Here is a 17224-nt window from a genome sequence, read left to right on the forward strand (position 1 = left end):
GAAGGAAGGAAGGAAGGAAGGAAGGAAGGAAGGAAGGAAGGAAGGAAGGAAGGAAGGAAGGAAGGAAAGCTGGAGCATTAGGGATGTAAGAGCCCAGACCAGCCCTACAGCCTCTGCTTCCACCACCAGGGCAGAGCCCTCATTTCTTCAATTGATAACCACTGATGAAATGCCCACGAGGGGCTGGGAACCTAGCTCTGAACAGTCAGGCACTCAGCACAGCAGCACAATGCTGTCTGTCAGTGAGCCCAGTCTCTGAGTACTCCAAACTTTAGTCTCCTAGAAGGCCGCTAGTCGTCTCCACTAGAGTAAATCACAGGCACCTGATGCTCCAAATCAAAGTTGATCCCCAGGACCCTATTCTGAGGTGCCTCTGGGTGGACTCAAACTTCAGCCTTTAAGTGAACAACTAAGTGGGTTATAATTTGTACCACCCAGGAACACTTTCAGGAGCCCTGGTGGCATAGTGGGTTAGGGTGGGGCTGGGAAGCACCGTTTGAAACCACCAGCCTCCCCATGGGAGAACGATGAGGCTTTCTACTCTGAGTTACAGTCTCAGAAATCCACAGGGGCCAATTCTACTCTGTCCTATTGAGTCACTGAGTCAGAATTGACGCCATAGTGGCGGGGTTGGTTGGGTTGGAGGAACTCCTTGTTCCCAAAAGGAAGTAGAAATATTTGGACGTCAGGTGCCTATGCAGGTAGGTGCTGATCACAGGTTAGAAATCAGCCATTGATGATAACCCAAGGACTTGGGGAAGCCTGCAACTCAGTCCAGGCAGAGGATGTGAAGCAGGCTGGGGGTTTGACTGAGTGAAAAGTAAGAAGAACAGGAGGTCATTGTAGCCAAGATGCCTGCTGAGAGAAGGTATCTTTGGGTCTATGCTTATTTGAAGACTTAAAGACCAAAGGCTGGTCAGGGACAAGGTCTAGGGTGTGGCGGGGAAGCCTACATTTGCATTGTCTTAAAACTACAGAAAGCTGTCACTTTGAGGACTCAGATGCACTTGATCGAAGCTTTGGTATTTTCATTTGCCTTATATGCCTGGGAAAGCTAGACAATGAATCGGGAAGATCAGAGAGAGAATGGGGAGCCATGAAACCGCTTAGTGGGCACACATGCATTGGGCTGCTAACCACAAGGTCAACAGTTTGAAACCATCACCTGCTCTGCAGGAGAAAAAAGAGGCTTTCAATTGGTAAAGATTTACGGTCTTGGAAATCCACAGGGGCAATTGTACTCTGTCCTAGGGGCTCTGTGAGCTGGCATTGACTTGGGTGAGTTTGGTTTTATGGAGTTTGGAGAAGACTGAAAGTTCCATGAACTGTCAGAAGAACAAACACATCTTCCTTGACGAAGTCCTCTTTAGAAGGTAGTATGGTGAGACCTTTGTCTTGTGTCCTTTGGACATGTTATCAAGAAGGGTCAATCCCTGGGGCAGGACATGATGGTTGGTAGAGATCAACAGTAAAGATAAAGACCTTCATCCAGAACGATCCACACAGAGGCTACAACCATGGCCTCAGACATTAACGGTGAGGATGGCTCAGGACTAGACAGTGCTTCACTCAGTTGTAAATAAAGTTGCTGTGAATCTGAACTGGCCCAATAGCAACTAACAACAACAAAGCCACCCTGGCTGTGTTCTAAGGAAAGTTCTGGTGGGTGGGAGGATGGAAGGAAGTGGAGCCTCCAGAGCTGGGGTGGGGTGGGACACTTGTCAGGCTTTGGCAAAGGATAGATTCTGAAAGATGAGGGAGAAGTGAAAGGGGCGGGGTGGCCTGCAGAGAGGGAGGGAGACTGCAGGAGCACACTTGGGAGCAGTGTTAGTGAGTTTGATTTGGTGACGTCAGGTGCTTATGAGTCACCTATGGGGAGCCCTGGGGATGTAGGGATTACACATATGGTTGCTAACTGCAACGTCATCAGTTTGAAACCACCAGCCACTCCATGGGAGAAAGATGAGGCTTTTGCTTGTCCATATTAGGATGTATGTCAGTGGTGACATGTCATTGAAGGTCACCCTCTTAAAGTTGTGTTATGTGCTTTTCCATTTTTCGGTAAATGAAACCCAGGGTTGATGAGACAGCAAGTAGAATAAGAGTTTTGGGGGAAGAGAAGTTAAGTTGGGGGGTGTTGAAAGGGAGATGATATCAAGGAGTCCATGTAGAAAAAGAATGTTTGGACACTGATTTTGGTAACAGTTTTACATTCTACTCAATGTGATTGAGCCAGAGAATTATATATAAATTAATAATATTATTAACATATATTAATATATTTTAAAGAGTTACAGTCAAGGAGTTCAAGAAGTAAGCGAATGTTTTGAAACTGTGGTAGCAATTGTACAACACTGCTTGATGTGATTGAACTATGGAATGATATGACTTATGTATTAGCTCTCAATAAAGTGTTTTGTTGGGGAAAAAACGGCTTTTCATAGATATCCTTAATTCGGTTGAAGTATTACCATAGGTCTGAACTTTTTTATCATGAATGAGTTTTGTATTAAAAAAACAAGCAAACCTCAGGACCAATATTGAGAGTAGTCATACCAGGAGGGGAAGGGGAAGGTACGAGGAGAAAAGGGGAACCAATTACCATGATCTACCTATAACCCCCTCCCAGGGGGGATAGACAATAGAAAAGTGGGTGAAGAGAGATATCTGTTAGTGTAAGATATGAAAAAATAATAATTTATAAATTATCAAGGGGTCATGAGGGAGAGAGGGTGGGGGGGAGGGGAAAATGAGAAGCTGATACCAAGGGCTCAAGTAGAAAGAAAATATTTTGAAAATGATGATGGCAACAAATGTACAAGTGTGCTTGACACAATCGATGGCTGTATAGATTGTGATAAGAGTTGTACAATCCTCTAATAAAAGGATTAAACAACCAAAATGTGTCCATTGAAATGAAATAGTTTATCTTATTCTGTTAATATGATAGATGACATTGTTTGATGGCCAAATATTAAACCACTCTTACTCTTTCATTGCCAGAATAAACTTAACTTGGTCATGGAAAAATAAATGAGAAGGAAAAAATATTTTGAATCTGATTTGGACAGCAATTGTTCAACACTGCTTGACGTATTTGAACTATGGAATGGTATCTTGTCCTAGATTAGCTCCTAATAAAATGCTTTAGAAAATAAATAAAGTGTTGAACAGCAAAACAAAAAAAAAAGTTACAGTCTCACAACTTAAGGGGCAATTCTTCCCTGTCCTGTAGGATCCATCCAGAGCAGTGTGCTTTGGTTTTGAGTCACACAAGTGAGGAAGCCCAATGGGCCCTGAGAGCTAGGGCTCAGAGTGATTCAGGGACTGGAGTTGTTTGTTGAAAGTTGAGCAGCTGTTAGAGGAAGCAGAGGCCCCAGGGCCTAAGGAATGTTGATCTTCAAGGCCATAGTTAAGGACAGGGAGGAGCAGCCCCAGCCAAGGCCCAAGGCCCAAGGCCCTGTGAGTCAGGAAGCTTGGGGGCTCCTTGTGTTTCTGAGTGATCAAGCAGAGGGGGTTGACCAGGTCCTTGGATTGTGTGGCCACTGGAGACCTTGGAGAGGTTTCTGCAGATTGAGGAAGCTGCTGCCAGATTGGGTGGGGGGGAGAGAAGGAGGGTTGTAGCTGGAGAAGAGGGGAGAGTCTTAATTTTAGATGCGGAGACTGACACACATTTAAATGCCCGTGAAGTTCTTTTGGACAGAAGTTCTCCTGTCCAAAATTCAGGGAATTTGGGGAATTAAGGAAAGCTGGACTGTAGCCACAGGCAGGAGAGACTCCGTCTCCACCATCTGGGCTTCGAGACTGGTCTCCGTTGCCATCTGGTCTCTATGTTTGGGAAGCAGATTGCCAGGGTTTTCCCTGGGCCCTATGAGTGCACTTGAACCTGCAACCACTGGTTAACGTGTTGGTTATTTGCATCACTCAGGGATTCTTTGACCCAAGAAAGGAAGAAATCCATCTCTCCAGTCTTCTTGTTCTAGAGAATTCTTCCCCAAGACAGGAATGCAGCCAGTACAGATTCTTTCTGGCGGCTTTGGGAAGACTTCTAGCTCCACCCCTTCCATTCCCAGGCCTCCGGACTCGCCCTCCCCTCAGGGTGCCATCTTCTCACCGGTTGTTTTAGGGCCTCCACAAACCTCTCCCCACCCAGGAAGTTGCAAGCCATGTCAATGTCCCCGTTGTAGACAAGGGCGCGAAGGTCATGCTGCAGCAGCTCCTGGTAGAAAGGAGCCATGTCCAAGTACTGCCTCTGGTACTGGGAGCTAACCTGGGGGCTGCAGAGAGAAGCAGAGGTGACGTCCAGGCAGCCATGTCCAGAGAGTAGGGCATAACCAACAAACATTTGCTTCCAGGCATGAGCCTACCCACACCCCCAAATCACCTTCTGCGGCATCCTTATCCTGGAAGACAGGTCCTTTGGGCCTTTCCAACTACAACTTGTGCCTCCCCTTCAGTGATGGCTTTTAACAACAGATCTTCCTTAAGTAGCTACTATGTTTCAAGGCCCCATGGTAGTGCAGTAGTTGTACTCCCAGGGGCTAACCAAAAGGTTGGTAATTCATTCCCAGGTCCCATGAACCCTTGTCCATGGGAGATATGGCAGCCTCCCCATCTGTGAAGTTCAGTAAAAATTACAGAACACTATCCTAGAACCATGTCCTAGAGCAGCGGTTCTCAACCTATGGGTGGAGACCCCTTTGGGGGTCAAACGACACTTTCACAGGGGTCACCTGATTCATAACAGTAGCAAAATTACAGTGATGAAGTAGCAACGAAAATAATTTTATGGTTGGGGGGTTCAGGGGGGTCACCACCACATGAGGAACTGTATTAAAGGGTCTTGGCATGAGGGAGGTTGAGAACCACTGTCCTAGAGGGCTGCTGGGAGCTGGAATGGACTCCGGGGCAATGGCTTTGACTATATTCCAGGCACTGTTGCAGGTGCTGGAATTACAAGAGTGAACAAAATCCCTCTCGCAGCCCCTATGCCGGGTCTGCTGTCTCTGTCCTACCTCCACCCCAGGTTGGGCCCTCAGTCCTGTGGGGCCACAGCCCCGCCTTCTTGCCTCTCTCATGGCTCCCGGACTCACCTGCACAGTTCCCAGACAGGGAGGGAGTTGGGGATGTGGAGGGCCTGCCTCACGTCATTCCGGTTCAGCCACATGTACATGGCGGTAGCATTGATGCACGCAGGCACACCGGGGATGGGACCACCTGGAGGCTGGAGGGGACAGGGTTCAAAGTCTCAGACACGTGATATCCCTATTTTGTTATTCCACGCCCCACACACCCAACCAAGCCCTTGTTATTGAGTCAGTGACGATTTGGCGAGGCCCACCCCTCGCCATCCCACATCCCAACCACTTACGGGGGCAGCCACATTGAACTGGTATTTTCTGAAGAGGTTGCTCATGTCAGCAGCATAGCGCCCCTGGTAGCCATGTGCCCCCCAGCAGGGTGAGTAGAGGTTGTAGATGTTGAGGCCAACACCCTGAATCATACCATAGGCTTTCAAGACCTGCGGAGAAAAATCAGTCCAAGTTCTTGCCAAGTTTAGGGCGAAACACAAACAGTTTGCTGTATATTTAACCATAGGGTCTAATTACCTTGATACGCAAGCAACCTGACACAAAACTTGTGGGACCTGAGCTCCTGCCCTCTGGCCTCACCTTGGCATAAACCTTTTCTACAGGGAGAGAGCTATCAAGTACCAACCAGTTCCACCAAGCCAGGGGGCTCCCTTCTGTTTTACAGACCAAAGGTTCATGATTTGTTTTAATTTAGCCCTTTTAGATTGGGCCAAAGATGCTGGTCCTCCCATCTGACCCATTCCTGTTCTTAAGAGTATTCCACATGAAAGGAAAAATAAAAGAGTATTCCACGTGGGCACGCACAGCAAGAACATCAAAAGGGTTTGTGGAAGCAGACTTCTTAGCAGAAATCTGAATTAGAACATGGAGTAGACAGGACAAGTTGTTCGTTGACTATCCATGTATAGGATATTGTATTCCATAGAGTTTTTGGTGGCTGGCTTTTTAGAAGTATATCCCCAGATCTTTCTTGCAGTGACCTGAAAGAACTCCCTACAGACAATAAGCCTTTATCAAAGACCAAAATGAAAGCCAAGGCATTTGGTTAGTTTTTGACTCAAGGCAATGGCTAACCAGGACTGGAGGGCCAGCACCACCAGCTCTGGGCACACAGTTTGACTCATCATGGTGCTCTGGGCATGCATCCCCTCTGACACCTTCTGCAGTTCACTTTCAAAAAGAAAACAAGAGAAGGCTGAAGTTTGTACCAAATGACTTTTGTTGTTGAACGGTCACAGTGAAAGACAGACATTCTTTGGCCATGGAGACCCCATGGAGAAGTTCTACTCCTCTAGAGAGTGGCTAGGAGTCAGACATGATGGCAGTGGGGTTGTTTGTTTAAAGCAGTGGTTCTCAACCTTCCTCATGCTGTGACCCTTTCATACAGTTCCTCATGTGGTGGTGACCCCCAACCATCACATTATTTTCTTTGCGACTTCATAACTGTCATTTTGCTACTGATAAGAATCGGGCGACCCCTGTGAAAGGGTCATTCGAGCCCCAAAGGGGTGGCAACCCATAGGTTGAGAACCGCTGGGAAAGGAATTATTGATTGGTTTTAAGAAGATTTCAGGGGCTGTCTTACTTTGACACCAAATCATTTTGGTGATGGATGAAGTCAGAATTCCCTTAAAACAACTATTTGCATTCGGAGACACACACCCTTCTGGGGGTGGGGGGATGGGGCCTGGATGGTGTGACAGCAAACACTGCTGTCACCACTATCTTCAGTGGTCATTCCTGGGCTCCCTGGTGAGTGCTATCTAGGCTGAGGCTCAGGGCCTAACTACTGAGTGTTTGTCCAGACCTGGAGCAGGGTTTCTTCTGGAGGAGGGCAGGATAAGGGAAAGGTCGAGGGGTGTGGTGAGAGGCCACCTTGCCTGGAGGACAAACTCTACCCTTGGGCAGGAAAGACCTGAATTCTTTTCCTCTACAACAGTGGCTCTCAACTTTCCTAATGCTGTACCCTTTAACAGAGTTCCTCATGTGGTGGTGACCCCCCAACCATAAAACTATTTTCATTGCAACTTCATAACTGTCATTTTGCTACTGTTATGAATTGGACGACCACTGTGAAAGGGTCGTTTGACCCCTAACGGGGTCACGACCCACAGGTTGAGAACCATTGCTGTACAGTCTCTTCTCTCACTGGCTAGAAAGTCTGGGGTTGGCTTAGTTTCCTGTCTATAAGAGGGACCAGGATAATAATGTATTCTTGGGATAATAACAAATTTAAGTTTGGAACACACTAAACTTCCATACTGTTTGAACTTGAGATGAAGATTATCAAAAGAAACTGCGTGACTAATAAAATTAATATATTAGATGAGATTTATTTGGGCCGGAGATACTAAACCACCTGTGAAAAGCACCAGACCCCACGTGGGAAGGTACTCCCTCCGTCAAGTCTCAGCAGTGCTTGGCTTCTATGGACAAAACGAGGAAACTGAATAAGCTCAATTTTGATTGGCTCATACAATTTACTCTTGAGACACAGCCAGTCTCTCATTACTCAAGGAAAGAGTGTGGGCATGCTGTCTGAATCTCCTTGCTTGAGGAAGGTGGCCTGATTGACAAGAACCCAAACTCAACCAAACTCACTGCCATCGAGTCGATTCTAATGCACAGCACCCCTACAGAACAGGGTGGAGCTGCTCCTGTGGGCTTTTGAGAGTGTAACTCTTTATGTGAGCAGAAAGTCGTGTCCCTTTCCTGAGGGGCAGCTGGTAGTTTTGAACCGCTGTCTTTGTGGTTAGCAGCCCAGCGTGTAACCATGACCCCACCAGGGCTCCTGGTTGGCAGGGAAGCTAGGTCTAAGTTTTGATAAAGACAAGGTCTTGGACATTGTCCACTCTACCACCACCGCCATGTTATCAACCACCAATCCAAAAAACCAAGTTCACGGTCATGGAGTTGATGCCCCTGTGGGGCTCTGAGGCCGTGGCCATTTATCGGAGTAGAAAGCCCCATTCTTCTCCTGAGGAGCAGCGGGTGGTTTCAAATTGCCCACCTCTGAATCACAGACCAATGTGTCCCCGCTACAGGCTCCTTTGTCACCCACAGGACTCTATTTTTAGCTTGTCAAACAGAACAATATGTTATATTTTTTAAAACAGTAACCTGGGCCCTCCCAAGCTGCCTGCCTACCAGCTTTGATGTGTGACTCACAGGGGAAGCCAAGCCTCATGAGTCGGGAGGGTGTGTGTGTGCATCACAGGAGCCCTGGTGGCGTAGTGGTTACACCACGTTGGGCCATAAACTACAAAGTCAGCAGTTCGAAACCACCACCAGCTGCTCCTTGGTAGATAGATGAGACTTCCTGCTGCCATAAAGAGTTACAGTCTTGGAAACCCCTAGGGTCACTATGAGTTGGCATCCGTCGACTGGATCGCAGTGAACAAAGGAAGGAGCGTATACAATACATTGAGAGCGCTGGCAGCATAGTGTGTTACACAACATTGGGCTGCTAACTGCGAGGTAAACAGTTTGAATCCACCGGCCACTGCTTGGGAAAAAAATTGAGGCTTCCTGCTCCTGTAAAGATTTATAGCCTCAGAAAAACCCCAAAGCATGGTTCTCCCCTGTCCAGGTAGTGAGGTGGGCTGGTTTGGGCTGGTTTGGTGTGCCGCACCAGGGGCTGGCTTTCCCTGCCACTTCACCATTGGAGGAAAGAGAAGTTCCCTCGAGGGTGACTTACAGCATCGAAGCAGTTGTCTTCCGTGTTGTTGAAGAAGTTGCAGGTGTCTTTGGAGCAGCAGTAGGTTTGGAGGGTGGCCCAGAGGCTGTGGGCAGAGCTCAGTCAGGCAACCAGGGCAGGGATCCCATTCCCCCGGCCCACCACAGTTCCGGAACTCAGTCACCCCATCATCACCCCCCACCCCATATTTCCATCTAAGTTGGCCTGCCTGGCAGCCTCCCCGGCCTCTGGCCTACAGATGGCAGAGAACCACCTGCCTCCGAGATAGGTGTGCCACAGGGTACAGATGATAGGGGCTTACTCGTCACCAATGAGGCCGTGGTAATAGCCGAATTCTACTAGAGTATTGTCGTTCAGCTGGTAGTTGCTCATCCCGTTTCCCACTCCAAAGCCCTGAAACCAGAAGAGAAGACAAGGAGATGGTGGGAAGCCCCCTCCCGGAAGGGGCCGTGATGACGCTCAGCCTGTGCTGAGCCCTTTCTGTTCTCTGACTCACTGAATCCCCAGGACTAACCCCGAGGGGCACATTCTACTGTTCACACTCCTGTTTTACAGGTGAGGAACTGCTGCTTAAGGCCACACAGCCAGTTTGGCAGGGCCAGGATTCAGACTCAGAGGACTCTACTGCTCCCCTGCAGGAGGAGCATAGAACTGTCCTCAGAATCCCAGAGCCCAGAATTCAGATGAGCCTCCTTGAGGGATAGAGACACAAGAGGCTGACGAGGGCAAGGGATGCAAAGGCTAAGGGCAGAACGTAAGCTCTATCCTCCAAAGGTATGCCCAGCTCCCTATTTATCTCCATCTCCCCTTCACAGTATAGTCCACCCTCCACTGCCACCTCTGTCCTAAGCCACAGCAATGGATCCTAAACCCAGAACCAAGCCTGTCGCCAGAGAGCTGTGGACAGTAGAACTGCTCTTGTGTTGTTGGGTTTTTTTGTTGAACAGTTTTATTGACATATAATTGACACATATTTTGAACAGTTTTATTGACAATGCAATAGTGTAAATATATTTAAAAAGGGGTCATGCCATCATCACTGCAGTCGATTCTAGAACATGTTCCTTTTCCCTCTCCTTGTTATGACTAGTTTGGGCAATGGTTTTTGTGGAAGCCAAATGCCAGGCCTTTCTTCCGCAGTGTTCCCGAGTGGGTCTGAACCGCCAGCTTTTAGGTTGGTAGGAGAGCACAAACCAATTGTGTCATCCAGGGACCCACCTCTATGATAAATCACACCTTGTAGACCTCACCCTCCATAACCCACCCTACTGCTAAAACCTCTTCAAAGGCTTCCTGCACCTTCTTATAAAGGCCCGAGTCCTTACAGCTGCTCCCTGGGCCTCCATGATCTGGCCCCTGGTGGGACACCCTTGCTCACTCGGCCTTGGCCACAGTGGTGTCCTTCCTCCTGCTCCACCCCAACCCCAGAACTATTCTGCCACCATCCTGTCTGAACTCCCCTTCTTCCAACTCTTCTGCAGCTCCTTCTCAACATTCAGCTCAGCTGACTCCTTCTCAGGAAGGCTCCCCAAACCCACCTTATCCCAGTCACCTCCTGCGCCGTTCTTCGCCTTCTCCTAACAAAACCCAACCAAACTCACTGCCATCAAGTCAATGCTGACTCACAATGGCTCTACAAGACGGGGTTTCTAGAACAGCCCTGGTGGTTTTCCGAGCCTGAGATTGTGACTCTTTGAGGGAGTAGAAACCCCCGCCCCCGTCTTCCTCCAAGGGGGAGGTTGGGGGTTTCCAGCTGTTGGCTTTGCAGTGAGCAGCCCAGTGCATAACCACGACACCACCAAGGCTCCTGTAGGAGCTTGTTTATGTCCGTGTCTGCTAAGTGTGCCTATTTCCACCCACTCGGAACTTCAGCTCCATAGAGGCAGGGAGCGTGTTGTCTTGGTAACTCCCATACCCCCAGTGTCAGCCCAGTGCCTAGAACACCCTAGAATAAAGGAAGTGTGTATGTATGTGTGTGGTGGAGGGGCGAGGAGGGCTCTCCTTGGCCAGCAGGGGCCGGAGACTTACCTTGAAGTTGATGGAAAATGGGCCCCTGACGATCTGTGCACTCAGGGAGGGGACATACACTCCCCCGTAGCTTTCTCCAAAGACGTAGAAGTCGTGGTTGGCAAAAGTGGGGAACTTTTCAAAGAAGCTCAGTAGGGCCTGGTAGTTGTCAGCAGCCACCTGCCAGGAGAGGACATGAGGCCAGAGAAGCTGGTCAAGATGGGAGAGACTTATAGGCCACCTTGCCCACCCAGCCAAGGGCCCAAAGTGATCATCTGTTTGAGATATCCTCCAATTCAGCTCTTCCTCCTCTGGCCTATTCTCTCCACTAAGTCTAGAGGAGGCTCCTCAGCCACAGTGGGACACCCTTCGAGCTTTCTAGTGAAGCTTAAAAGATCCTCCACGTATGAGCCTTACAGGACTCCCTAACCCCAGAGTCTGCCCCTCTCCTTATTTAAATGGGAAGAACTAAAGAAAAAACTCAAGGCTCGAGTTGCAATATTGAAGAACTCGATGGACAAAATATCGAATGATGCAGAAAGCACCCAAAGAAGAGAGAAGGGATACACAGAGTCACTGTATCCAAAAGAATTGACCAGTATCCAATCACTTCAAGAGGTAGCAGATGGTCAAGAACCGATGGTATTAAAAAGGAAGAAGTTTAAGCTGCACTGAAGGTATTAGCAGAAAAACAAGGCTCCAGGAATTGACGGAATACAAATAGAAATGTTAAAACAAAAACAACCCCCACCTAACCCTAATGTAACCTGCAAGACTATTGTCTGTAGTCACCCTTCAGATCTGGAATGGGAGTCACCTCACCACTGTGGTAGGCTAGTCAACTCTTTAAGATCAAAGAGTGGCATTTACCCCAGGACAAAGTTCCGAAAGTTAGGAATGGAAACAGCGAGAAGGAGGAATAGATGATAATCCATTGAGGATCCCCTCAATGGTATGGATGAATTAATTGAATCAAATGTGCATGAATTGTTGAATGTAAGACGATACTCCCTCTGTAAATCTCATCACCTAATTCACCATAAAAAGTTTTAAAAGAAACAAAAAGACTAATGCAATTGGAATCATTCATCTATACCAAGAAATTTCATTGCTAGCTACCTGACCAACTGACTGGAAGAGATCCATATTTGTGCCCATTTTAAGGAAAAGTGACCCAAAGAGAAGCAAGACACTATCCAACATTATCATTAACATCGCATGATAGGGAAAAAATTAATTAAAAAATATCACATGCTAGGAAAATTTGTGGATGATAACCCAAAATTAGATGCAACCGTACATTGGCAGGTTGCTGCCAGAAATTCAAGTTAGATTCAGAAGAGGAGGTGGAATGAGGGATATCATTGTTGCTAACCACTAGATCTTGGCTGAAAGCAGAATAGTAGACTGAAAGCAGAGTGATGTTTACATGTGAAGGTGTTCCACTGTGGGGATTGTAACAGACTGTGTCTAACATTGCGAAGAAGAGGAATCCCAGAACACTCAGTTGTGCTCATGTAGAACCTGCACACAGACCAAAGGCAATCAATCGAATGGAACAAGGAAACACTTAACACCAGGCAACGCATGTGTCACAGCTGTGTCCTCTCACCACCGTGATTTGATCTGTCTGCTGAGCACATCATCCGAGAAGCTGGACTATGCAGCACGCAGCATCAGCATCAGAGGAAGGCTCATTAACAGCCCACCAGATGCAGGTGTTACAACCTTGGTTGCTGAAAGCCAGGAGACCGTGAAGCACTAAGACAGCCTTCCGGATGGATGACGCCTTAGCATACGAGCAAACAAAACCCCCGCTCAACTGGACCAATAAGTAACATCATGATGAGTGGAGAAAAGATGGACTTTTTCAAGGGTTTCCATTACTTGGATCCAGAACCAACACCCATGAAAGCGGCAGGCAGGAAATCAAGACATGTTGCCCTGGGCAGTGCTGCCGCACAAGGTCTCTTTGAAGTGTTGAACGGCGAGGATGACACCTGAGGACGGAGGAAAGCCTGACCCAAGGCCTGGTATTTTCAATCAACTCATCTGCTTGTGAACTTGATCACGTTGGTGAAGAATACTGAAAGTACCATGAACTTCCAGAAGAAAAACAAATCTGTTTTCGAGGCAGTACAGTGAGCATGCTTCTTAAAAAATGAGGATCCTGCGACTTGGCCTCGCATACTTTGGATCCGTTATCAGGAGAGACCAGTCCCTGGAGAAGGACAGCATGCTGGTGAAGTGGAGTGTAGTGCTGCCCCAGTGGCTGCAACAATGGACTCGAACATAACCATTGTGAGGATGGGTCAGGACCAGCCATGTCCTGTCACAGGGTCGCTATGATTTGGAGCCCACTCAAGGGCACTTGACACAATGCCTAGGCTATTGATGACAGGCTCCCCATCTCAGTTTTCCAATGTTGCCACAGTCATACTTTGTATAGTCCACATTCTGATGATTCATGGACATTTTCAGCTCTATCATCTAGTTTGGAATTGTGCCACATGAGCAAATGAAGGCCCAAGATCTTTACTCCTTCTGTGTCTTTCAGATCAACTGGACTTTGAGAAGGGGCCTCTTTCCCAGTCATGTATTTAATGCCTCAGTCATGTATTTAATGCCTCTCCTCTAGAAGGATGGTGAGCCTTGTTCCACATACTGTGAACATGTGATCAGGGCAGACCAGGCCCTGGAGAAGGGCATCGTGCCCCCTCTGGCCCTGTATCAGACACGATGTTACTCTTCCTAAGATTGTCACTGGTTAATCTTTTCAGAAGTAGAACACCAGGCCCTCCTTCCTAGTCATCTCTGGAAGCTCCACGGAAACCTCTCCCCATGGGTAACCTGGCTAGCATTTAAGAGACCAATATCCTAGGGACAAGCTTGCTTCCACAGCCTGACCGATATGCGGTGGAGATATTGTTGTCATTCTTTGTCAGCCCCCAGGGTCGGGCTGAGGGTTGTTTGGGTCTAACATATAAGAGGCTGTAAGCCAAGTTGGGAGCATTGCTGAAGCAGAGGTGTGTAAGACCATGGACAAGGAGTGACCGCTGGTGAATAAGAGATCATTGTGGCGTTTGCAAACTACCCCAGTCGGACTGACTGCTCCTTGGTGCCCCCAGGGCATTGCCAGAGTGAACACAGGCCAGGGGTTGACTTTCAACAAGTAGGCAAGCATCATCACAGTCTGCTTAATGCTACGTCTGTAGAGGTGTCATGAGGGAGAGTTCACAGCCGGATGGTGTCCAAAGTCGCAGAGTGACAATGGCCGCTCCAATGGACAATGAGAAAAATACTTTTTCAGTGTGACTAGTCAGAAAAGGGATGAAAAGTTACCAAACCATGCTGTTGTTGTTGGTAGGGGCCATGGACTGAACCCCTAATCGCCGTGACCCTGTGCACAAGAGGACGAGACAGGGCCCCGTCCTTTGCCGTCCTCACAATTGTCGTGAAATGTTTGAGCTCCTTGTTGCAGCCACTGTGTCGGTCCATCTCCTTGGCAGCCTTCCTCCTTTTTGCCGCCCCTCCACTTTACCGAGCACGATGCCCCTCTCCAGGGCCTGGTCTCTCCTGATCACATGTCCACGGTATGTGGGACAAGGCTCACCATCCTTCCTTCCAAAGCACATTCTGGCTCTCGTTCCTCCAAAGCAGACCTGTGCTCCTTCAGGCAGCTCACGCGACTTTCAATATTCTCCGCCAGCAGAACAATTCGTATGCACCGACTCTTCTTCGGTCTTCCTTATCCAGGGCCCAGCTTTCACATGCAGAGGAGGCGACTGGAAATACCAGGGCGTGGGTCAGGCGCATCTCAGTCCTCGAAGTGACGTGCTCGCTCTTCAGCCCGTTAAAGAGGTCTTGTGCAGCAGATTGGCCCAATGCAATGAGTCATTCGATGTTTTGACTGCTGCTTCCAAGAGCATTGATCACGGAACCAAGCAAGACCAAATCTTGGACAACTTAGATCTTTTCTCCATGTACCGTGATGCTGTCTGTTGGTCCAGTTGTGAGGATTTGGGTTTCTTTAGGTTCAGAAGGCTGCAGTCTTGGCTCTTCATCAGTGAGCGCTCCGGGTCCTCATTCTCAACGAGCAAGACTGTGTCATTTGCAGATCTCCAATTCGGATGCCGTGTTCTTCTTCAGAGAATGCACCTTTTCAGGCGATCAACTCAGCGTGTCGATGGAATAAGCATGATGGAAAGATAGCACCCTGACGCATTCCTTTCTGATTTTAAACCACCCAGTATTTCTTTGTTCTCTTCTAATGACTGCCCTTTCTTCCACGTACAGGTTCCACGTGAGCACAATGAAGTGTTTCGGAATTCCCATTCTTCTCGATGTTCTTCACAGTTATGATCCGCACAATCGAATAGTCAACAAAATGCCAGCAAGCATCTTTTTGGCATCCCTGCTTTGTGGCAACCTCTATCAGAATAGCGACATTCCCCATTCTAGTTCCTCTTTTGAATCTGACTTTGAGTTGTCAGCAGCTCTTTTCCATGGTCCGTTACAACCATTATGGAATGATCTTCACCAGAACTTTATTTGCATGTGATTTTTACAGAATCATAGTTGGCTAAACACGAATCAGAGAAGACAAAGGCAGGCGATCTGGAATGGCTGGTCACAGCTAACTGGGTTACATGATTGGTAAAATGCGGGTGTCCTTCAGTTTATTATCGGATGGCCATTGGATGGTGGCAGGACAGGGCTTTCGGGGAACCTGTTAGTAAAATTGCTTCCACCATCGTGTATGTTTGTGGAGGCCCATATAAAGGTTTATCGATAACGCTGGTATAAGCTGCCACATCCTACACCTATCCGTTCAACCGTAGCAGGAAGACTTGCTGGAAACAGATTGTGATCTGCCCATGCTGGACATTAGGGAAAAGTGAACGTCTTCTCTAGTGTATACGGTTAGGTCAGTTTCAAGGTGGGGGGCACTGCCATCAGAAAAGGCAGCTTTTGTCATTGAACCATGTCAAGGCTTTAAAATGGGGTTAAGGCTCCCCTTTCGCATTGCTCTGTTCACACACACACCAAATGCCTCTGATTTGAAGCTTTCATACAAACAGAGGCCACCGGTCTGAAGGTGGACGTGAAACCTTTCAAATGGTGGTACCCAGAATTCAGGTTATCGCCTCTGCAGACGCTATGCCCGTCAAAGCAAAGTCATCCACGGACTGCGGGATGCAGCCACAGGCCACCAGTCTCAGCTTCTGGTCTAGGGAGACATCAGCCATGTCCTTGCCTCTTCCAGTCATTTCTCCCTGTCCCCTTCTCTCACTTCCTTCGTTCCTTCCTCTCTCCCTCCCTCCCTCCTTCCCGTCAAAGCAAAGTCATCCACGGACTGCGGGGATGCAGCCACAGGCCACCAGTCTCAGCTTCTGGTCTAGGGAGACATCAGCCATGTCCTTGCCTCTTCCAGTCATTTCTCCCTGTCCCCTTCTCTCACTTCCTTCGTTCCTTCCTCTCTCCCTCCCTCCCTCCTTCCCCATCTTCTCTCCCCACTCCCATTTTGCTTTCCTGTTTTTCTTCCTTCCTTTCCCATCTGCGCCCTCTTCCTTGTCTCCTCCTGGAACGGCTTGGCTTCTCACCTGCTGGTCGTTGGTCTGGTAGTTCTGACTGAGGGAGTAGGAGTAGCCCACGCCTGCAGGGGACTCCAGGTACAAGACATTGGCCACCTTGTTCCAGCTGTATGGGTTCCTGTAGAGCGATCCATCAGTGTTCATCTGTGGAGGGGGGGAGATAGACAAGCATCTGCCGGGCTGCAGGGACCAAGGGCAACCGGGGGGGCTGAAGGTCGCACTCATTGAAGGGAGCTCTTGCCTGTAGCTCACCATGAAAAGGCAGTGAGGGAGGGACAAAAGCAGTGGGAGCCCAAGTCAGGGAGTAGATGGCCCTGGAGCACTGCACTGCCATTCAAGGCAGGAGGCCAGGCAGGTCTCTCAAAGCCTTCTGTAAAGACAACACTTCCCCTCCAGAGTAGCTCAGGTCATTCCCAAGGAAAGCCAAACTTTGCCCAGCATTTCTTCCTGCCCCTCACCCCAAACTGCTCCTTAGAGGTGCTGGTTTTCCCTCGGTCCTTGGGACAGGAGCACTGTGAGGAACAACAAGATAAGTACTTATTCTAGTAGCTTCTGTCAGGTACTTGCTAAGCACTCTGTGGGAATGACCTTCTTGTTCCTCACAGTAACGATTGTGATAGCTTCTATCACTGTTAAGAGTCAAGGGAGGCTGGCTCAAGGTCACATCGCCAGTAAGTGGCCAGGGCCCAGGGACTGATGGACGGGTTCACACACTTTGCCCGGCTTCCTCCCCTACACGATGTGCATCCTCCCAACACCAGTGCCCCTTTCACAGAGGAGGAGACTGAGGCCTGCACAGGTTAAGTTGCTTGCCCAAGCCCCCCCACCCCCCC

The 17224-nt window shown here is 48.6% G+C and overlaps 1 protein-coding gene across 1 annotated transcript in view; it reads right to left on the reverse strand.

Moving 5' to 3' along the window:
• LOC101652615 (lysosomal protective protein-like) overlaps positions 1–17224 on the reverse strand; it is a 27016-nt gene that overhangs the window by 3006 nt on the left and 6786 nt on the right. The window contains exons 3-9 of the mRNA XM_030886590.2: positions 16401–16535; positions 10819–10977; positions 9092–9183; positions 8791–8875; positions 5372–5521; positions 5094–5224; positions 4115–4277 (exon numbers count right to left, since the gene is read on the reverse strand). Of these exons, the coding sequence (XP_030742450.1) occupies positions 4115–4277; positions 5094–5224; positions 5372–5521; positions 8791–8875; positions 9092–9183; positions 10819–10977; positions 16401–16535 (915 nt within the window). The remainder of the gene's footprint in view (positions 1–4114; positions 4278–5093; positions 5225–5371; positions 5522–8790; positions 8876–9091; positions 9184–10818; positions 10978–16400; positions 16536–17224) is intronic.

The sequence above is a fragment of the Echinops telfairi genome, unplaced genomic scaffold, assembly GCF_000313985.2.
Source record: "Echinops telfairi isolate 266 unplaced genomic scaffold, ASM31398v2 ScPeMD7_2291;HRSCAF=2852, whole genome shotgun sequence".
Lineage (NCBI taxonomy): Eukaryota > Metazoa > Chordata > Mammalia > Afrosoricida > Tenrecidae > Echinops > Echinops telfairi.